This window comes from Periplaneta americana, chromosome 1 (assembly GCF_040183065.1).
Source record: "Periplaneta americana isolate PAMFEO1 chromosome 1, P.americana_PAMFEO1_priV1, whole genome shotgun sequence".
NCBI lineage: Eukaryota > Metazoa > Arthropoda > Insecta > Blattodea > Blattidae > Periplaneta > Periplaneta americana.
In genome coordinates, this window is record NC_091117.1 from 165,067,166 (window position 1) to 165,091,555 (window position 24,390).

Sequence of the window (24,390 nt, forward strand, 5' to 3'; positions counted from 1 at the left end):
GGTCATGGAAAGCATGGGGCTCTACCTCCATGCCCCCCATGTGCCTTCATGGCATGTTACGGGGATACCTTTATTTACTCATTAAGTATAGTCTGTTTGGGCGGTTTTCTGTCATCGTTGATCTCAATATATCGTAAGGTACTAAATGATCTTCCAGGCTACTTGCAGAACAGAGCTGCACTATTGAGATTATTAAAGAATTTTTTGTTCTTTAATAATTACATGTCCATTGAATATTATTACAGTTAAGATACAAAAATATTCATACCATCCTCATCATCCATTTTTCACATTAAGAACTTAAAGAAAAACATCTGATCTGAGGAAAAATCCGTTATGCTGGATTTCGACATTATGCTAATACCGAGATGGTAGATGCTAAAGAGACATAAATTATGCTAGATCTGGCAACACTAATCACGAATTTCACAGACGCAATAATAGTCACATAAGTTAATACATAGTCATTAATTATTCTCATAATTTGTGTATCATATCTCTTAAATTTTTAGGGATTAGATCTTCAGGAATTTGATTTGATGAAGCTGGATGAAAACATAAAGGAACTTAAAAAGGAGCGCAATGAAGCTTTTGGCATATGTAAACGCTTTTGGACATTCCCTACTCGCCAAAGAATTGAAGAAGAGACTGAAAGTGATATGCAATTTGCTCAGTTTCTTGACACAGAGTCGTAATTATTTTAGTTATACGTAATAAGTAATGTAATATTTTGTTATGGTAGGAAATAGATAAGCGTATAATCGTGCTGGTACAAGAAATTGCTAAAATATTAAAAAGTTTTTCAGTTGTAACTAAATGTGTGAATATATGATTCATAAGTTTAATTGAAGAAAGTATTGCTACGGTAGTACATTAAATTCGGTTACACAATAAAATTATTGTGGCTTTGTTTCTGTTAGTCTAGATATGCATATAGGCCTGGTATTTATTTTAGAAACTGATTGTTCTTACAAAAACTATGGTACCACTATTTTTGTAAGAAACTGGAATGTAAAAAAGGAAGCTTTGTAGTAATTAATACATATCCTGAGAAATATACCTGATTATTAGGTACATTTCAAGAGAAATGTATTGCTTATCACTTTTAATGTATACAGTAGTTAAAACACAGAAGTTCCGATAATAAAAATTATTAATAATTCTTTTATCAAAAAGAAAATTTTATTGTACACCAAGTTTACAGTTAAACAACAGACAGTACAAATAAATCAGTTACAAACTTTTTGAATTAATCGATTTGCTTGAGAAGTAGGCTTTGAAAGTAGGTGAAACTTAGGCCTATCTGTTAGATAGGAAAAAATTGAAATTATTAAATAACATTATATTAACATCAGTCATATAATTAAATTCTTTGTTATTAACAGACAGAAATTGTACATTAACATTTGTGGACAAGTAATCATGTTTGAAGGGTACAAGGGAAAAATTATCAAAGTCATGTTTCTGTTAAGGGTTAGATATTAATCTGATTCAGTACTGGCATATTTTGCAGTAAAATTTATTGCCGATCCTACTGGAAATGAAGGCAAGGTTGACTGTATCCATAGTGTTAATTCTTCTTTATCAGTTTTGACAAGAACAACACTAAAGTTTGTAGTAATATACTGAATTAGATAATGACATCACCCTTAATACTATTGTGATATGGATTGTTTTTCCTGTGTACACTTCATTTTCTGTTTCCGGATTGAAGTAGATATTACAGTTTACGAATGCATTGTTGAAATACGAAAATTTAGATGTACAGTGATATAAAAATAAATTAAAAACAATATTTTATGGCTTCGTTTTTGTATACTTCTGTTTCAGTCCCATTTGAAAAGATTAAAACTAAATGCGGCAATGTCTGCTCAGCTCAACAATTATTGTAGATCTTCAATAACATAGTCTACATTGCCACATACCGTACCGTATATTGTTTAGTACATTGTTACACTTCTTGAAAAGTTTATGGAAGTTGTTAAAATATATACATCAAATTTTTCATCATTATATATTTTTTCCATCAAAATTATTGTCCATTATGATGAAAAATTTTACATTTGCTGGATTTCAGTATTGGTTTTGAGGTTATGAAAACACTTTCCATTGTTTAACTAATACACATAACATTAATGGTTAATTAGTACCGGTACTTATGTCAATATATCACATAAAATATATAGTACTGAATTTTTACATACTGGTATATATGTATGTGTATGTGTGTGTGTCTATATATATGTATATATAAGATAGTATAAGATTTGCTGATGATATGGCGTTGTTAGCAGAAGAGGAGTAGATACCGGTACTAAGGGCTATACTACTGCAGCTGAATGACAGTTGTGAACAGTATCCGTGCGTTTTTTAAAGCACTTTGATAAAGCACTTCATGCAGCATGCAGCAAAAATACAGGCGAAAAAGAAAAATGCAAATCCGGCCAGCTGACTGCAAAATAGTGGACAATTAATATTGACCGCTGTTACTGCAGTAATAAATTTAACCTTAAAATAACCAAACATGTTAAATAGTTTCGACTTCCAAGATAATAACATGGAATTATTATTACTATAAGATTTTAATAATAATAAACGTTGCAAACGACCAAAACACGCATTCTGCCAGTATTTGGAGTTTGCTGCACAGTTGCTGCAGCAGCATTGCAATGAAAGTAAAGAAAATGTATAAAAGAATGGAATTGCTGCAGAGCTTTACATTTCGCTAAAGAAAAATGAAGAAGGTAAACGCGCAAATTCGAATTGTCAGTAAAACAAGTGGTCAGCTTCAAATACTTGGAGCTTACTAAAGTGACGTCAAAATCTTTTTTCTTGCTTCTTTAACTATGTCCTGATTGTACCTATGGGGTGTAAAATATTTCCGTGGCAACTATACATTATTAAGCAAAACCTGCATGGTATAGTAAAAAAAACCAAGGTACAATAAAAATGTAAGGAAAAAGTTTTTGATGTCACTGTATAGGCCTAAGTAGTAACATGAGTTGCTGCCAGGAAGTCAAAAGGAGGACAGCAATGGCAAAGGAAGCTTTTAATAGAAAAAGGAGCATCTTCTGCAGACCTCTAGAAAAAGAAGTAAGGAAGAGACTAGTGAACTGCTTTGTATGGAGTGTAGTATTGTGTGGGGCAGAAACATGGACATTACGACGAAGTGAAGAGAAGCGACTAGAAGAATTTTTGAAATGTGGATATGGAGAAAGATGGAGTGTGTGAAATGGACGGACAGAATAAGAAATGAATCTGTGTTGGAAAGAGTGGGTGAAGAAGGAATGATGCTGAAACTGATCAGGAAGAGAGAAAGGAATTGGATGAGTCACTGGCTGAGAAGAGACTGTGTGCTGAAGAATGCACTGGAAGGAATGGTGACTGGGAGAAGAGTTCGGGGCAAAGAAGATATCGGATGATAGACGACATTAAGATATATGGATCATATGCAGAGACAAAGGGAAGGCAGAAAGATTGAGAATTGTGGGTTTGCAGGGAAAGACCTCCCCTTGGGCAGAAAACTATGAATGAATGAATACGAATATGAGTATATATAGGCGTATATATACATAATTATACACACCACAGAATCATTTCTGAAATAATTCTTATATCCTTAGGAACCCCATACACTCAGAGACTTACCTGGAGGTAAGTCTTTACAAACATAAATTCACTGACAAACCTCGTGTACGGGCAGAAAGTATTGGAACTATTGGTCTTGAGATAAGTCTCCAGTGTTCTGCAATATTGCTTGAATTTTTCCGACTGTATCATTCTCCAAATTAAGTGGGAGAAAAGTAAACATAGAAACATACCTCTCTGAGGTAAGTCTGTACAGATAAGTCTCCGATAAGTCTTTGCGTGTATGGAGCCCTTTACAGTAGTTAACAGCCTTTCAAAATATGGCATATTACACTGTGAAAATAATTTTTTAAGTACAAGTTTCTTTATCTGGTAGTTACTTAAAATAATTATGAGGTAGAATTCCTCATTTACATGAAGCCACTTTTATCTCAAGGGAAGGACCTCTTTATTTATTTTTTTTTATAATAGGTCGATTGGGTTCCTGAATGTCTTTGAAAATTACGAAAATAAGAAAAAATTCCTTGGCTGATGTGTCGAAATAATGCACTTCCAATTTGTAAGCTGTCACCCTATAAACTGAGCATAACTTCTAAATAATTAACTCTGGAGTTTTAAAATTATAATATTTATTAAAATATTTTAAAATGTCAATTATGCTAGGTACATGAGGGGGACATTTTGTTTTAAAAGACAGAGAAAGAAACAGATTTTATTAAAAAAAAATTGAAAATCTGCCATATTTAATTTTGATACAGAATATATGGGCGATATTTACAAATAAGTTAAATTTAACTCACTATTTTCATATAATTTACGTTAGGCCTACAGAAAGTCCATATTTAATGATATGATAATCCTAATTATTTGTTGGCATATTTTTTATATGCAAGTGTAGAATTTATTAATGTGTGTTTCTAAAAATTCTCAATATAAATGTTAATTTACGGAAGATTATTAATTAATACGAGTCCATCTCTGGTATTGAATATGTCAAGCTTATTCACAAAAACAACACTTCTTATTCACAAAGCAACTGTTTACATTACAACAACAAACAGAACAGTTTATAAATCATTTATAAGTTACAGCATGTAACAAGCAACAATGTAACCAGCGTATAGGGAGTTATAAGTGGACACTATGAGTCGGTATCTTTGATGTAGTAGTGACTGATTTCAATGACCTTCAAACCAGCATGAGCGTGAGATTATGCTTTTTCCCTAGAGTTGGCACTGACACACTAGCTAGCAGTCAACACAGCGGAAATATAACAGACATACAAAATGAATACTTCTAGGTATATTATGTACTCAAAATATATTGAACCGGTGAAATAATAAATCCGTCATTATCTGTAATGTCTAGATTCTAGAGTTCCTTTATAATGAGAGTTGAGACGTTGACCCCATCAACAATTAAAATATGTAATGATTTGATACCACTGAAAATGGAAAAAACAAAACTCCTATGAGAAGTAAAACCATACGCCAATATATTGTATACAAATATTAAACGAATTTGATACATAATTTTGTAATGTATTATATTATTTTATAATATAATTTATTATATATAAAACATAAAAATTATTATTACCTACAGCTATACTTATTTTTTTGAAAGATGGGACATGACAGGAGCGTTGTGATCGGAAAAACAACTGAATGTCACATAGCGTGGAAGGCCTGTTGCTATGGTAACAACAGTTGAGTTGCCAAACTTACCGTTTCCACATGGCGAGTGCTTATAGCTCTCTTGGCGACATTTATTGTGCACACAGTGTTAGCATTGGTACGTTTTGTGTTTGATTCTCTGTCGATTTTTGTATTGTTTTCTTACATTTGCGTCAATTGTCAATGAATGTTTTAACGTCAGCCATCTTAACGTCAATTGCTAGCTTTCATCAGCTGGCAGCATGATAGTCCATATTGGCAACATGGCACTGTAGTTCCAAGCTCGGCCGCTTAACTGTCATGTCCCATCTTTCAAAAAAACAAGTATAGTTTATCACTGAGAAATAACGAAAAGTTGTTAACTTGAATTTATTGGAAGAAAAGCCGTTACTGGATTATGCAACAAGATGTTTGGATCCTGTGTCTCAACTCTTATATAATTCAATTATTATCGGGGAACTCTTAGCATAAGCTCGATTACAATGCTTCTAGCGCTTGCAAGTGGAACTAAATGCCGACAGAGTGCATGCACACAGAAAAACAGAACAGGAAAATTCGCTCAGTGTCCATTCTATATAATCCCTATTCGCTGATGTAACTAAACATGCGGAATAAAGGCTAGCCAAAATAATTTCAAATCAAATGAAATGAGAGGGGCCGGTTTTATCTGTCCAACTCTGTATAAACATGGTTTTAACTATCACCACTATGACACTGTTGTATTTAAATATTTATGATTTTTAAATACCTTGTGTTGGTGATTATACAGATATGTAAGAAATTAACAGATGTGCTTCCCTTGATGGCTGCATACTTTGTTTAATCTTTGCTTTAGACCAGCGGTCATCAAAACACTGCACGCTCGGGCTAGCGTCTCTTACCCGCAGACAAGACACAGCCTTAGTGTGCAATCGTCGCTGCTGGCGGGTATGCTGTCTCTCTATCCCTTGTGCACGACGAAGTAGAGTTCCTTACCCTCCATGCACTCTACCCATTTCAGCGAGTGCTGACGACCACTGCTTTAGACATTTATTTCATATAAGTTGAGCGCTAACTATTTCTGTTTAAAAAAGTTTAATTTTATTTTGCTATTAGATATCTTTTTGTTTATCAGTTGCAACGTAGACTTCATTCATTATTATGAACTTGAAGAAAAAAATTACCTCTTCTTTTGAACACTCTTATATCGTTTTGTATTTGTCTGGCCAGCAGATACCAGTGATATACATTAGACTGGCAACAAGTGAACATACATCAACAGTCATACATTTTATAATATCAGTGCAACATTCCATTTTTGTGTCAAGAATCGATTACTGAGAGTCAACGAAATATGTTTCGAAATACGATATAAATTGTTACTTACACAGAAAAATAATTTTCTACCCCGTAACATCACAGTCTGGTATATACAGTCACGAAGCTCAATACGTAGTAAATATGCATCCATAGATAGTTGCTAACCACTAGGATAGCTACTATCGCCTCATTACAGACAATGCGAAATAGTACCTGCACAGTCTACTGCTCCTAAACGACATTTCATACAAGTTGAGAGGATGCGATGGCATTTCTTTCCCCTTCTACTTTTTCTGAGTCCGTCTGTGACAGTCTGGTGGCTGTTACCTCTTATACCTGCACCCCCCCAAACTGTACACACTAGAAAATAAAATATTAAATAAAGTACATAAGTGAATATAAAATACAATGTCACAGATGTTTGACAATTACATGTTGCAATATATTTTTTATGTAGTTCTTATGATATTGTCAACTAATGTAATTAGTTACATTTAGGAATGTCAGTTTGTATTATGAAGTCAGGGGGAGCGACACAGTGCAGATTGTCCCACTGTGTATGCTGTAGAGTAGCAACTAGCTGTGGAGAAAACATTTATCTTCTGCTCTCAGCAGCTTTTTAATGTATCAGTTAATATAAAGAAAAATAAAATGAAATATAAGCGCTTAGTATGGACTTTCGAAATATAGAGTATCGGTAAACCCTTTCAGAAATAAAATTTGTCACTATGTAGGAAGTCAATTAGTCGAACGTTTGTGGAATGGACAGTAGCATCTTCCCCTTCACTAAAAGTAGGGAGTGTGAGTAGAGGGGAAAGCCTATCAACCAAATTGAAATGGGGTTTAGTACCCTCACAACTCAAGCTTCGTGACTGTATATACTAGACTGTAGTAACATCATAATTTCTTTCTCTTTCTCTCTTTCACTCTCTAATTTCTCTGTATTTCATCTTAATCTAGATCAAGCTAATTTTTCATTTGTTTGTTTCTTCACGTTACTCAAAACCACTTCACTAGATTTTTTGCACATTATTACTAATATTTGAAATTAAATATACACAGCAAACATATGACTCCTGTATTTTTCATTAGTTACGTTCTGATCTTTGATAGCTATTAATATGTTGCATTTCTGAGAAACTACAGGATGTTTCTGGTATGAGAAGCAAGAAAATAATTCATGTCCAATAACTTAAATCTATATCTTTAACACAACGTGTCCGTTGGTCCGTTGCTTGTTCTTTTTGGAATGCGTTAACTAGGAGAATTATTAAAAACAGACGCACACAACTGTCATGAAGAACAAGTCAGTTTCAATTACAACGAGAATGACAAAGATACGATAATCACTATTCAGTCATGCTATAGATATTGCAAGATCCATATGCACATTGAGAAGACTAGGTTCAGATTGCGATATATGCCTCATACAAGATTAAGACTACATATGTATTGACTGGCAGAGCCTCACTCATATCTCTAAATTTGCCATGACGACCATCCATGATGATTGTTATCTTGTAGACAGATATTCCTTCCCTTCCCGTTTATAGCTTTTCATCACACTTCTGTCTCAAAACTTTAAAATTTCATATTTAGTGCTACTTTTTCTACATAGTTATAAGGCCAAGTGTTCTCACCTCGTATGTAAAATATATTGTCACACCCACTTTCATTTGTGGCAAGTTGGATATTCCCGTCCCCAACATAGCTATTGTCACAATACTGTGTTTTGTACCAGGACTGGCAAGTTCTCTCATATCCCGCACAAGTAATCTATTGATCACAGTTCTGTTCTGTTATATGATGAAGCCAGACTTTCTTTTCTCCTACGTAACTATTGTCACATACTGCGTGTTCTTTATTAAAACATGTCAGATATCTTCTCTGTAGCTATTGGCACACTTCTGGTTGAAGTCCAGTGTTCTCTGTTGTGTTCAAATCATAAGGTGAGGCAGATATTCTCGCCTCCCACTTGTCTATTGTCCAACTACTGTCATCCTCTGAGGAGTTTAGTGCTGAGAGGAATGCGGTTCCGACTAGTCTAGCGCGGTACTGGAGTAGGAGGGAACAGTGACAACGGAAGTATAATCATACTGAAAACATTCGCCCAATTTACGAGAACAGTATGCCTATTAATTTTCTAACGTATTTTTGGCGAGATAGAGAATTGTAGGAAATTAATTAATTAATTAATTAATTAATTACTTATTTATTTATTTATTTATTTATTTATTTATTTATTTATTTATTCTGGTGAAGTTAAGGCTATCACACCACCAGAAATACAAATACAATAAAATAAATAAAAAGAAAAATCATAATACAACTACAATAATATAAATGAAAAGAAGAATCATACTATAAAATTTAGTGATTAGTAGACTTGAATTAAATTAGTAAAGTAATCAATTTAAATATACTGTACTGCTGAACTCACTTGAGAAGTAAAACTACTTGATTTGTATTTTAAGATATTACCATCAAATGATTTTCGCATGACATTATAGGAATCTGTTTTTCACGATAAAAATCACACATATTCTAAAATTTCAATAGAATAAAACCAACAACTTTTCCGCGGTATGTTTCCTTAAAAATGACTTGTAACAGTGAAATATTTAACATAAGTAATTCATATAATATTAACATAGCTAACATCAGGGAGACGTTTGAGCAAAAATTGGAACAATATATTTAATATATTAATAACAAAACCATATAGGCCTAGGTAAACAATATGTATATGAAATATTCACACACTACTACAAACTGAAGACTGCATATTTTTGGACGATTAATACTTCCCACTCCGCTCGGCTCAGCTTGGCTGTAGCAACAAAAGAATCTACCTGCAATCCCCCCGCACCGATGGCAAGAATACCTCAGGTCCCAGCACTAAACTCGTCGGAGGAAGACAGTACTGTGCTTTGTAACGTAATAAGTTGTATGTCTTTGTCTTCCACCTAACTATCCTAGTAGGCCTACCATTCAGTAACACTGCTCTTGCTGTTCCTTTCTTCTTCAGGAACAGTCGAAATTAAAGAAAATGAAATGTTAGTATATCTGAAGACGTTACAGTTCCAGGTACATAACTTGAGTTGCAGTAATGGCTCCAAAGAAACTCAGGAGAGCTGCTACACTGACCACTGTAGTTGTCGTACCGAAGAAGCTGACAATAGAGCCCATACACACGGACAGAAAGAACTGTGCTAGAAACACCATGCTGCTCACAATGGCAACGTCTGTTCCCAGTCCTCGGAGTTGTGTATCTGGTTTAGCTTCCCCTTCCTTTGTTACCTCAAACTGTTACACAGAGGAAACAGAATTACACATAAATAGAAGACATCCCACTGTACTACCTACAATGGTGTTTATCATAATTTGTTTTAATTAAAGTGAGGAATTAGGCATAACAGCAGTTTTAAGTCAGATACATAATTAAAAAGATGAGCTGTAGGCACATCTACAAACAATGAATAATAATAATAATAATAATAATAATAATAATAATAATAATAATAATAATAATAATAATAATAGGAGCTAAATTAAAGCAGACGCTTGTACAGACTCTTATTATGCCTCATTTCGATTATTGTGACGCTTTATTCAGTGATCTAAGGATGGATTTATCCCAGAAACTGCAACGTGTTCATAATGCGTGTATTCGTTTCATTTGTAATGTCCGCTACTACGATCACATTTCGCCTTCTTTCGATAAATTATTGTGGCTCAGGTTAAATGAGAGGAGAAAGTTACATTCCCTTTCTCTCTTATACCGAATTTTGCACACCTCTACTCCCTCTTACTTATCTGTCCGATTCCACAGTCTTTCTCAATATCATAACTTAAATACTCGGTCACAATATGATAACACTCTAGAAATACCACTCCACACATCATCTCTTTATTCTTCATCTTTCACTGTTGCTACTTCTCGTCACTGGAATTCTCTGCCGCCTGAAGTCAAGGGCTGCCGAACTTTAATTTCCTTTAAATGTAAATTATAAAAATATCTTATGATGAGTTGCCAGACCCAACGCGTTGCAAATATTTAATGGAATGTGTTCCACTGTATTTATTTATTTATTTTTTTTTGTTTGTCTCTTATTTTTATTGTGTAATCATGTAAATCGTGTTTATTTATCACTTAACGCCAATTGTATCCCTCTGTGTTGTTTTTAAATCTATTTTTGTGTACATTTTATTCAGTTGTCGGTTTCTGGTTTAATTATGTAAATCCTACTTAATTGTAATCTAATACTAATATGTATACTAATGTGTTTATTTTTATTTTTACTGTGTACATTTTTTATTGAATTATCGGCTTCTGTTTTTATGTGATTCGTATTTGATTCTAACAACATTAATATGTATTCCACTATGTTTATTTTTATTTTATGGGGTAAATTTTTATGTAACTACCTCTTTAGATCTCATTACGTACCTAAATTGTATCAGTATGTAATTACTTAATTCCGATCCAGTTTTATGTTCAACTATGTAAGCAAGTTTTAATCCTGGTTGAGTGTAAGAGAAGGCCTTACGGCCTTAACTCTGCCAGGTTAAATAAAGCCATTATTATTATTATTATTATTATTATTATTATTATTATTATTATTATTATTCTTAATATTGTGGCACCCGTCTGGAACGTTCTGGTCGCGTCTGGTTGGATCGGGAGTGTGCGGGCGCATGTAGCGAGAAGGGAGGCGCGGGGAAACGGAACTCGAGCTTCGGTAGGCGCTGTAGCGCGGCATGGAGCGAGGGGAAAGAACTGCGGTCCCGGCGTGGAGCGGAGAGAGCGGAAGTAAGGAAGCACCTGGAAGCAGATTGTTGTGAAGGTTCAGAAGCTTCGCGACGCAGAACATTCTAGATGTTCGTGGTAAATAAATAACACCGTGAGTTGCCGACGAGAGTCAGTCAGTCGCGAGAAGGTTAGTTAGTCTTCAGTCAGCCTTCAAGTCTTGGACAGCAGCGAGCAAGGTGGATCTGGGTTCGACGTGCAAAGAACCGCATCTGGAAGGCTTGGGTTCGACGTACAAGGAACCGCATCTGAAAGGCTTGGGTTCGACGTGCAAGGAACCGCATCTGGAAGGCTTGGGTTCGACGTGCAGGGAACTTGAGTGAGTGAGGTAGAAGAACTAGCCAAGGCGAACGAACTGTGAACTGAGAACTGACAGTTTTGTTCTGCATATAGTGCTTTGTGAACATGAGTTGGAATTAGGAGTACAGTGTTGTTCTTCTCAATAATACACGTGTATTGTCATTGTCGTTGTGTGGAGTGCAATAACGACTATTGTGTTGCTGTGTTGAGTGGAGTACCCATTGTTGTAGGGTGAATTATTAAGAATAAAAGTCACATTGTTGACAGGTGTGGTGGTTAAAAGTAGAATAAACGTTACAATATTTTTTAAACTAACATACAGACCGTGAAGAAGAGATAGAAAAAGCGGAGTAATGAACAAAACAGAGTAATGCGCGATGTTCCATGAAATTATTATTGTTAATGATGTTGGTGATGGAGCAGCGGCAATAGGGACATTGGATGTGGTGGTGTTGGTGACGAATTTTTAGACTAATAATTTATCAGCATATGTAAACTAACGCAAATAATGTTATGATATCTAATATGCAAATTATTTTAATCTTCAATTTAGTTAGGAAAAAAATATAACGTTATTTTATTGTTTGACGCATTTTGTTTGTCATTTGCTGACGCCAAAAGTGTTCAGTTATTGAAAACATCGGCCATTAACTTATATTAGAAGAAAATGCTGGATGAGTTTAAATCCCTGTGAGTCAAAATGAAATTTGTGACGGACCAAGGCAAAGGTTTATTTGGAGTAATTTTCTCCTTGAAATCCATCCACTATCTTATTACCATCACCCTATCATCACCCGTCAAAAGATGGCGGACAGAATCGAACTACTACTGTGACGTGTCATCAGGTCTTAGAGATAAAGGTGAATTTAGCAGTAGACTCGTATATTAACCATCATGAAACAAACTCTCTTTCTGGTAGCTCATTCTTTCTCCTCGCGCATAGCTCACATGTCAGGTCTCTCCTCTTCATTTGTACTAACTAGAGACTAACAAGGAGAGGACATGTGTGAGATGAAAGTACAAGACGTACTGTTTAAAGTCATACCTGGTATGGGTGTCCAATGACCCCTCGTTTTGGAAATATTGGCTATTGTTTGTGACATACTTCCGTTAGGTGCTCAATAGGGAAGCATTAGACTGTGTAACAGCGTAGCCCATATGGTTGGATGCTGAGTTGTTATCCAGGCAACCTGAGTTCGAATCTTAACTGGTCCTATATTTTTTTCTTTTAATAATTATTAATATTGTGATCACAGTTATCTATTTACATACCTATATCATATTTCTCAATGTATTGAATGCTTCATCATGTTTTAAACAAATTACTAATTAACTAACATTGTATTGTAAAGGATAAACAATGAAATACTGCTCACGTAGGAAGGTAAGATGTGTACTGGTGTCTGTTCTATTTCTGTAGCAGCTATTCCATTTCATTTTGTACCAGATTCATTATGCTGTCATAAAAACACACAAAACATATATACATATTTCCAGCACCATGCACAGCAAATGCAAGAAGGTTGTCCACAGTCACACACATTTTTCCGCACTTCTGCGAAACAGACATCCTTCACATTCACAAACACTTCTCGTTCGTTTATCAATTTTAATGCATACTACGTATTTTTCAACATGGCTTTGAATATAGGAACTGACAACTGAAAGTGAATAATAATAATAATAATAATAATAATAATAATAATAATAATAACAACAATAATATCAAGCTTTAAAAAATGAGAAGGCATTAGGATTCGAACTCAGGTTGCCTGGATGACAATTCAGCATCCAACCACATGAGCTACGCCCTTACACAGTCTAATGCTTCCCTATTAGGCACCTAACGGAAGTATGTCATAAACAATAGCCAATATTTCCAAAACGAGGGGTCATTGGCCACCCATACCAGGTATGACTTTGAACAGTGTATCTTGTACTTTCATGTCACAAAATCTGATTTAATTCGGCGGTATACGGAGCGTGTCCTCTCCTTGTAAAACAATCGCTTTTCAGACTGTTATTTTGTAAGTTATTCTTAACTGGTCATTTGTAACTGTATTATTTATACTAAAAAGGTGCATTTGAAAGGCAAGAACAATTTGAGGGGGCACTTTTATTTGCGAGAAGAGATTTACTAGTAGGCCCTACTTAAAACATAAAAACTCCAGGAATTTTCCATAAATTAAAATGTTGAATTCAGGTATTTCAAATAGGAAGCGAAGAGTGTAAATCGTTAACGCATAGATGTCCAATTGTAATTCGTACGAGGTAACCCCTGGCGTAAGCAACCCGCAGCGCATATTCTTTAATGTCGTTTTTCTTATTTTATAAGGAAAGTTATTGACCTTAGCAGAGCATGCTTGACGTGCAGTATCTTCTGATTCTATAGGCGTTTGGACACCCATGCTTTAACATATCCAAATATATTTAAATAACATAAGCTTACCGTTCCTAATGCGTGATAATGTGCCACTAGGAGATACGGCATTGTGAAGAGGGTTGAATACATGACACCAGCTGCCGCTGAGAAGATAATGACTGCATACCGATTTTTGGTCACTGCCAAAATCATCATGCCAATGCTATCAAACAGCAATCCACATACATACACATTCCGAGCCCTGCAAAAAAAAATAGATTTTATTTTAGTATTTGAACATACCTTCACTTGTACTATTGGTTGTTTAGCCTACTTCCACATTATACAAAGTGTTTCTAGCTGTATAAAGTAGATTTAGATGTATATTTTTATGAAAATAAGTTTGTATCATTCCTCAAACGAAAAAGTGATTGTTAGCTTGCCACCTGTCTGTAGACCTACATAATTATGTTGTACAGCATCCTTTTCTGATATACTTTGCAGGTTTTGTTCGTATTTACCATTTTCAAGTTCCTTTTTATGAGAATGCATGTGAAACTCAATGATTTTTACTCAGACACATAAGATTATAGTACTTCAAAAGCCAGAATAGTGTAAATGATTCCCCACCATACCAGACTCTTTTATTATAGATTATATTATGAGTAGGGCATTGACATCGGTATATTTGTATTAGTCTGAGGTGAACATAAGACGCCGGTCAGAATGTAGTCGGCGATTCAAGTACAGGCAGTGGAAGCGAATTTGACACACGCCTAAGCAAGCACGTTCCGTTTTTGTATATGGTTATTGTGTATTATAAAATCAAGGCAATACAATTATTCTATAATAAGGATTAATATTGGCAAGGTCTAAAATGCTTGTGAGGTTGAGAATAATTGTTGGAAATCATACTTAAATTGTCAAAAAGTGGTAAAGCATAAGTCTAAAATGATATTTTTCTTTATATTTAGAGTTTTCCATTAGGCCTATAGTTTTAGAATGCCGAAAACGTATAGGCCTATGGCGTACAATTTTGCTTTCCCTAGGTATATTTAACTGTTACATTAATTTATTTATCACATCTATTCTGTACCTTACTTTTCTTGCATGTTGTTCGCTTAGTTTCGGTTGCTGCTGCAATAAACAACAACATTCATTTTCAAAGTTTCAAATGAAAATGACCGCCGAGTGTCGGATAGTATAGACTAACCTTGTATGCGGAAAAACTGCGTTCTACATTGGCTGAAATAAAGGGTGCATATGTAAAATATTTCACATCATAAATTTCATTTCTACATCAAGTTTATAACAATCGCACTTATCATCTGATAAAAATTTCGCACAATGAATTGAAACCACGTTTTTTTGTATTACTGTGTGACGTAGAAATGAAATTGATAATATGAAATATTTTACATATGCGCCCTTGGTTTCAGCCGATGTTGAACGCAGTTTTTCCGCATTCAAGGTTATACTATCCGACACTCGGCTGTCATTTTCACTTGAAACTTTGAAAATGAATGTTGTTGTTTATTGCAGCAGGAATCGAAATCAGGCAAACAACATGCAAGAAAAGTAAGGTACGAAATTGATGTGATAAAATAAATTAATGTAATAGTTAAATACAGAGAAAGCAAAATTGTACGCCATATACGTTTTCGGCTTTCTAAAACTGTAATGCAAAACTCTAAATATATATAAAAAAACATCTTTTCAGACTTATGTTTTACCACATTTGTGACAATTTAGGTATGATATCTCAACCTCAGCAGCATTTCCGATATTAGCCCTTATTATACAATAATTCTACGGTCTTGATTTTATAATACGCAATTATCATATACAAAACACGGAATGTGCTTGCTTAGGTGTGTCAAATTCGCTTCCGCTGCCTGTACTTGAAACATGTCGACTACATTCTGTCCGGCGTCGTATGTTCACCTCAGACTAATACAAATACACCGATGTCACGGCCCTATTGATTATATTATGAGCTTTTATGTATTAGGTTGATGCGAAAGTTCGTAGTGTTTTCTCGCTGTGACAAAGTTTTGAGAAGAAGAGAAGCAGAAATTAATGAGTAATATATTTTCTCACACTATCTATGAGACTCTGTCAATGTTGAGGTGGTTTTTCGAGTTCGAGTCTGAAGAAATCTGCTGGTTTGGAGTTAAAGAAGTCGTTAAGCCAACTGTGTAAAGAATCTTCGTTATCAAAGGAGTTCCCTTGAAGATTGTTGAATAGAGAACGGAAAAGGTGAAAATTTGAGGGCGCAAGATCGGGAGAATACCGGGGATAGTGTCGTCCTAGATCATATATGTAACAGATAACTCCTCGCTACGTTAAAATCGGCAGCACTTTGAAGAGAACAACCGCCAGGATCGCCACCCGTCCGCCGTAAACGAACACGAGATGGCAGCACAGTCGCTAATGCTATTCAAATTGGTATTATGACGTAACTCCTTATGTAACAACTAGATGGCAGCGTAGTAAACCGGACAAAAGTTGTTAACCTCAAAGCCTATAACCCCGACATATCTGTTACATATATGATCTAGGGTGTCGTGCAATGTTCGAACATGTGAGGAGATGTCAAGATACTACAAACTTCGCCCTACTCCATAGGCATCCCAACAGTACGTAGAAGTGAAGCATGTGAACTAAAATAACCGAATCCATTGAAAACCGTTAGAGGCCTTACGTTCGGTTCATGTTTGCTGAGTCTCTGTAGACCCGAAGCTTCCTTTGCGTTTATTCAATCTTCCCCTTTTCTTACATATGTTCGGTGCCTTTCTCCTTAGTTCTTCTTCTCCCTTCGCCTTTACGCTTTAGCTGCAGAAGGCTGCCAGGCACATATCTTGCGAACTTACGCATAGCAATGAGTATAGGTAACTTTTCGTGTTATTAATACAAAAATATTGCAGGACACTATTTTAAACCGCTTAAGGATTTGAACACATATATTGCAGTTAGTTTTTCACATGGAATAAGACGAAGTTTGCAACGTTTTGGTTTCCTCTCTGTTTGAACACTGCACAATACTAGTCGGTACTTTGAATATACGCATTTTAAAAATATATTTTCATTTATTTATTCTATGAGTCTATTATTTGTGTATCATTTTACAACAATAAACCTTTTTAATTCCACCCTCATATAATAAGTTTCTTGAGGTAAAACAATTTCTATCCTAAGAACTAAAAAATAAAATGTCTGACAGATTATATAATACACCTTGATTACACAACTTTTAACATTGTATCGCTTCGGAATATGTATGATAAGACTTTCCTGTGTTAAACTTCAACGTATCTCGTTTACATGTTTCGACCTATTTATGGGTCATCCTCAGAACTGGTCGTTGTTGGTCTTGGCGCCTCTTGTTCTGTTTCCTGTGAGGGTGCGTTCGTGTGGTATAGTGTAGAGTCAAAGAGTGTGTGTGTTTTGAAGTTGAGTTGTGTGTTGAGAATTTCGTTGGGGTATGTTTTCGTGTGTCTGTATATTCCATATTGTTCTAGTGTGTTCTAGTGTGTTTAGTTTCCAACCAAAAAGCCAGAAACTAAATACACTAGAACAATATGAAATATACAGACACGAAAACACACCCCAACGAAATTCTCAACACACAACTCAACTTCAAAACACACACACTCTTTGACTCTACACTATACCACACGAACGCACCCTCACAGGAAACAGAACAAGAGGCGCCAAGACCAACAACGACCAGTTCTGAGAATGACCCATAAATAGGTCGAAACATGTAAACGAGGTACGTTAAAGTTTAACACAGGAAAGTCTTATCATACATATTCCAAAGATTATATAAACAAGTAAATGATATTACAAACTGGGTACTCATTGCTGTTCATCTTACCGGAATCTTTGAATGAGGTGCTCAATGATGAGAGAGTAGAAAGCGCAGGATAAAGAGTACATAGACATTCCCCAGCATCCAAATCTGACGCCTTCTTCGTACATTTCTCGCTCCACTGTTCCATCTGCTGCCTGGAAACAATAAAATAGAGTATTTTCATTTTGTCACTACAAGTCTGTACTGAGAATAATATGTGTATTTTCTTATTCTGCAGAGGTCATAATCTTTAATGAATGGGTTTCTACTTACAAGAAGGAATTTATTGACCATTTTAAATCGGTTACATAAGCTTAATGACGCTGTACCGATTGAGAAATTTCAAGCACTTTGGTTGTACTTTAAGTAATAATATGAGATGCTGCCAGGAAGTGAAAAGGAGAATAACAATAACAAAGAAGCTTTTAATAGAAAAAGGCGCATTTTGTATGGACCTCTGAAAAAAGAACTAAGGAAGAGAGTGGTGAAGTGCTTTGTGTGGGGTGTGCTATTGTATGAGACAGAAACATGAACATTACGATGAAGTGAAGAGAAATGACTAGAAGCATTTGAAATGTGGTTATGGAGAAGAATGGAGCGTGTGAAATGAAGAGACATAATAAGAAATGAAGCTGTGGTAGAAAGAGTGTGTTAAGAAAGAATAATACTAAACCTGATCAGGAAGAGCAAAATAAATTGATTGGATCACTGGCTAAGAATAAAGTGCCTACTGGAGGATGAGCTGGAAGGAATGGTGAATGGAGGAAAGTTCGGGGCATAAGAAGATAAATGATAGACGACATTAAGATATATGGATCGTATGCAGAGACTAAAAGAAAGACGAAAAAGAAGGAAGATTGGAGTATGCTGAGTTTACAGTGAAAGACCTGCTCTTGGGCAAAAAACTATGAATGGTCAGTCATTACAAGGACATTCTTAGTGCAATGACAAATGTATGTTTCGCGATGGTAGCGAAATGTAGGTCGACAGATGGTTGTAGGTACAATTTCATTGGTGAGATGCATTTTAACAGAAGCTGAGAACGTTTTAAAATGTCTGATGATCGAAATTAAACTCATATGGGGCACTGAAACAAAAGACCATTTAACTCAACAGGGATGAAAGGATCTATATTCATTCCAAGGAAATCTTAAAGCTGTTACCAGGAAATATGACATCATGACATTAAAATTCAGCTCACGGAGACCGCACACACTAATAAATAGGGAGCGGATTTTTATGTGCTAAAAATTTTAAATATATTTATTTTTTATGTGCTAAAAAGTACGAAAATATTTGCTAAAAATAAAAAAATAAATATATTTTTTAAATATGACAAAAATACCTTACTTAGCTTGAAGAAAAAAATGTTACTAGGTACTCACCAACCACACTTGAGTGCTAGTAGTTGGCCGAGAATTGCAGTGAACAACAAAGGTCATCTCCAAATTCTCCATCACAAATGCATACCGATTATCTCTGAACAACGACTTATACTGTGAAAACGATCTATCCACATCAGAGGACGTCAGACATGCATATTTAAAGAGAAGAATGTCGCAAACACATATACCGTCAATTTCACCTACAGGCGTATCCTCCAATACTTGAGCAACTTTACACATTTTCTTATATCCACTGTTTTTCCCAAATACATTCTTGAATTTGTCCCTTAGTAATTTTGCTTCTGAACCTGGTAGCGATTCTAGTTTAATTTATACGGCACGCACCTCCCTGTTTCAGACAACAAGTTTTTGGATGTTTCGAGTCTTTTATGGTGTCACACAAAAAGCTTAAATTTGCTAATAGGAAAGCCAAATCGTTTTTTAAATAACCATCTTTCAGTATATCTTGAAGGATATCGATTGACGAAGCCCAATAACAGGGAATCACAACAAGATTGCCTTACATGACATGAGTGAGACGCGAGAGATTTGTTTAACTTAAATAATGTTCATACCCGAGCTCTTATCTGTTGTGTTTCACAAACAAAGCGTGGAATGAAATCATCTTCAGCAACAATAAACATTCCTAATTATGTGTTGCAAGATCTCTCATCCTTGTCCATGTTAATTTATTCTCTAATAATAACATTGATATGCTGCCTAGCAGTTTTCAGAACTTGAGTCGATACTATTACAAAAATGGATCACGGATACACCACACAGCGCTCAGAAACACGAAGCAACCAAGAATTCTTAAAAAAAGCTAACATACTTCAGAGTGATACAATTGATTTAGTTTTAAAATATTTAAAAGTTCTCGTAAAAAAATTATTAAAGTAAAAAAACTCCAAGATTTATGTGTTTATGATAGATTTCATGAAAATATGTTTTTACATAATTTTTTGTGAAAATGTGTGTTTTATGTGAAATAAAATTCGGGTTTTAAACTTGAAACTTCATGTTCGGAATTTTTAACTTTGTTAATTGTGTTTTATCACACGCAAAAAGAATATTTAATTACATAGGAATCCGCTCCTTACTAATAAAATGCCTCATATGAAATAGGATTAGTATAATTAAATGTATGTATTATTAGGCCTATCTCTTAATGTTCTGTAAATCAAAATTTGAGCATAAAAGCTTTACTTACATAGCGTTTTCTTAAGAGAAAGATCTGCTAAAGCATATCTAAATATTCACGGAGACATTACTCACCTTATATCGGCAAAGTAAAATATAATAATAATAATAATAATAATAATAATAATAATAATAATAATAATAATAATAATAATTTAACAAACTGGTACACGGTATAGTATGACTAACCTGAGGATCGCCTTTGAAGACAGCTTCTCCCACGAAGTCGGTGAAATACAGGGAATAGCAGACATGGGCGCTCCAGCAGAATAAATTGGTGAGGCATAGGATACGGAGCGATTTCGGCATGCGCACGATGGATAGCAGATACTGCATTACCGTTGCATTGGTCTTCCCCTTGCCACTAGGACTCTCCTGCACACAAACTCAGATGAGTCATATTGTATAACATTAATTCCCTAAACCTAACCTAATCTAATCAAATCTAAACTAACCAACCTAAACTAACCACGTCTATCGCAAGGAAAGAATGGACTTCTGACGTTTCTGGTGGACAACATGGAAGATACAGAGCGCGAACATTGCAGCTATAGTCCCGTCGCTCTTATTTACGGCAGCCAATCACGTTGCAGGTCGGCTACGTTTAAATGTGTGCGTCTTGTGATTCGCTGATGACGACGTTATGCATTTCCTAAGGCTAGATAAATATTTAATATAATCGCCCACCATTTTGGCTCTTTCGTTGGCGTTCGCAGAAAGCACACGAGGACGTTATTTGCCGCTCAATTATTTGCTGAATTACAGTGCGTTTGATTTATTATCATAGGAGCTACGATATGATAATGTTTAACGGTGTGGCAAATAGATTCCTCGTCTGGTAGCTCGGCAACGAAAGAGCAAAAATGGCGAACGATACTACCTACCTAGACTACTATAGCAGCATAGCCCTTGCCCTCACTCCGAAGGCAGACAGTAGGCAGGCAAGCAGGCAGGCAGGCAGAGGTTTTGTATTCATTGCTGATAAGCGCGAAAGTATTTAAGAAACAATGACAACTGAGCAAAGAATCTATGTGGAAACGCCGTCTACACGCCAGAAAGTCGAGTGACGAATTCAGTCTCTGTTGGTTGACCTTGCGGTTAGCGTGTAGAAGCGAGGTGTCAGAAGTCTCTTCTTTGATAGCTATAGTACCTTTCGATGTTAAGTTTAATTGGTTAGTAATGTAACTTAATATTTTTATTTAATTAATGGAACATTATGGGCTAAATATTTAACTTTCCATTTTAACTGAAGAGACAACCCAGAGATAGTAGGAGAAATTTAGAAACAATAGAAGATAATGACAAGGAAAATCGAACTATTTGAAGGAATTCTCTCTCATAAATCTTTGTTCACACAAAGCCTTGTATAATCTGTTCGAAAACGAATTCTTGTCCATTTCGTTAGAAGCCGTCAGACAACTGACCGAGTTTAATGCCTGGTTCATTCTGTACGTCTTTTGTTAACTCCAGAATTTATTAAGAGGCCTCGAATGATGTTAAGGCGTTAATGGAGAAATGAAAGAGTAATAATGGTATGGGAAACACGGAAAAAACTGACTTCATAACTTCTTAGTCTATCATAACTAGAGATCGGATGTTTACGTAGGCATTTACATATTTCGGTTAAAATAGGCAGGCATATAGGCACTAAAATAGTAAAAATAGGCATATATTATTCATGGAAACAGACAAAAACGTCAAATAGCCTATTTAATAAACTATCCCATATGATACTCACTTTCCTTGGTTACATGTCACAACAAGATGTTTTTTAAGTTGTCAACTGTCATAGTGAGCCGCCTGTCAGACAGAACGTTTTTCATGGTGGAAAAAGATCTTTCTACTTCTACTGAAGTGATTGGAGCAAACTTAAAACAATTTATTTCAGAAGGACTGTCTCTACTTTCTTTCAGAGATCGGGAAAAACCGACTGTGTATTGTCTCAAAAAGAGGGGTGTGAGAAGGGATTACAGACTTCAAAGTACGCGTGACTTGTGCGTGCAAGCGACAACAGTAACGGGACCTGGAGACTTGCTTTCTTTCGCTGGTAAATCCCGAAGAGACCTGAGTATTGAAGGTTATACTGTTCAAACATCTTTGTTAAGTGACATAAAAGATGGAATCGGTAGGGGAGAAAAGTTTACGACTTCTTGGAAACGCATGTATCGCTGGAGATTAAGATTCTCAGCAAATATTTGTGTGAGGTGAATATATATTTTGAATTTGTACAACCGTTCTTTTTTGTTTTTTGTTATAATTTATGTGCCGTTTATTTTAAATGCATTAAAAATATAGAAAATGTACAATAACGACGTAAAAAGGCTAAAAAAGGCATTTAACCTTAAATAGGCAACGGGAGCTAAAATAGGCAAAAAGAGCAAAATAAAAATTGGACCTATCGTCCCCAAAATGTGTGGAAATGTGTTTATCTATAATAGGTCTTTCATACATACACTCAGTTTAAAAAAGGCATTTTGCCTAACATCCGGGCTCTAATCATAACGTACAGCAACCTTGCCAGACTGGATAACACACCGATGACGTAAAGTGCACGAAGTCTACATCAAGAGGAGTTAACTCTTATGATGCAAGGTGTTTTCTCGTAGAAGTGCATTAATTTTCCGCGTTGGGGAGGGAGAGTTAAGAAATGTGTTCCGATAAGATGGAGGGTGAAAAAATTGGTTTCAAGTGTTGCCAATCTGACAGTTTTAAACAGATTATGAATACCCATTATTTACAAGATTTGCCAGTTTTATAACATTGTAGGCTATTATTATTATTATTATTATTATTATTATTATTATTATTATTATTATTATTTATCCGTCCTGCTTTCCATTGTTTTCTGAGTATTGATGTATGTCCCCATCATGGGTTACCGACCCAAGGCTGGGTAAGTCCAGTGTTGAGGTTGCCACCTTCATGCCTCTGGACCTGCATGCTTTCCTGTCTGGGTATGCTCCCATAGCTGATGGGGTCCAGTTATAGCGCTGGACACTCGCTTGCACCCTCTTCCGTTAGCTACAGTTTCCACTGTAGTGGGAAGTTGAGATGACCGCAGACGTCCAACATTATCAACGTAAATGGAGAAACCACCTTCTTAGGATGCCTGAAAATCGTTTACCAAAGAGACTTTTGTATTACCATCCACGAGGACGAAGAGATTTAGGCAGACCTCACCGACGTTGGACGGACCAATTCCATTTGTAGTTCACAGACGGGAAACAACCCAAAACTGTGTATTGGCAAAAGAAGAAGAAAGATTATTATTATTATTATTATTATTATTATTATTATTATTATTATTGAACTGGAAAATCGTATTCTTTTCGTTGATTTTATTTATAGTCGCTTTTACTGCTATAATTATATCGCGATTTTTTTTGACGTAAATACGTTTGTAAGTTCCGTCCAGTGGTGCCGTCCCAGAAAGTTTACAGACACATTTTCAAGCCAGTTTTGTCGCGCTTATTATTTATAAACTATAAGACATATTATTCCAATGAAGTAAACGACGATTATAATGTAGGCTATAGAGACTCGTAAATCATACACTTATAATTTTAGTTCAATTTTGTACTGACATTGTTGTTATTTTTTATTAATTCCAATCTTTAATTAGATCTAAAGTATCTAGATACTTTTACTTATTCTAAATATCAGGGGTAGACAAATTTCAGGTGCCAGATAGACTAAAAAAAATATGTGGCGGCTGAGGTTTTTTATTGAGTTCAAATCTTTGTAAGGCTTCGATTTCTTTTAAGGCTCCGAGGCCCTGTGGGATACCAACAAATCTCCATAATCATCTCAACTCACCGCGAGTGTAATGTAGACCAGCCTCCTATGGCGCACCCTGGGCAATTTCTCTGTCGGTAAATTGATCTACATGACTGGCATCTACACCTGTGGAGTAA

At 35.4% G+C, this 24,390-nt stretch overlaps 2 protein-coding genes across 5 annotated transcripts in view; one reads left to right on the forward strand and one right to left on the reverse strand.

The window, feature by feature from the left end:
- LOC138703250 (guanine nucleotide-binding protein subunit alpha-11-like) overlaps positions 1 to 1,806 on the forward strand; it is a 54,820-nt gene extending 53,014 nt beyond the window's left edge. For all 3 annotated transcript variants that reach the window (XM_069831005.1, XM_069830982.1, XM_069830991.1), the window contains exon 7: positions 513 to 1,806. In XM_069831005.1, coding sequence (XP_069687106.1) covers positions 513 to 695 — 183 coding nt within the window. In that variant the 3' untranslated portion in view covers positions 696 to 1,806. The remainder of the gene's footprint in view (positions 1 to 512) is intronic.
- Positions 1,781 to 24,390, reverse strand: part of lovit (loss of visual transmission) — a 116,837-nt gene continuing 94,227 nt past the window's right edge. For both annotated transcript variants that reach the window (XM_069830933.1, XM_069830925.1), the window contains exons 9-12: positions 20,666 to 20,851; positions 17,916 to 18,046; positions 14,123 to 14,297; positions 1,781 to 9,869 (exon numbers count right to left, since the gene is read on the reverse strand). In XM_069830933.1, coding sequence (XP_069687034.1) covers positions 9,639 to 9,869; positions 14,123 to 14,297; positions 17,916 to 18,046; positions 20,666 to 20,851 — 723 coding nt within the window. In that variant the 3' untranslated portion in view covers positions 1,781 to 9,638. The remainder of the gene's footprint in view (positions 9,870 to 14,122; positions 14,298 to 17,915; positions 18,047 to 20,665; positions 20,852 to 24,390) is intronic.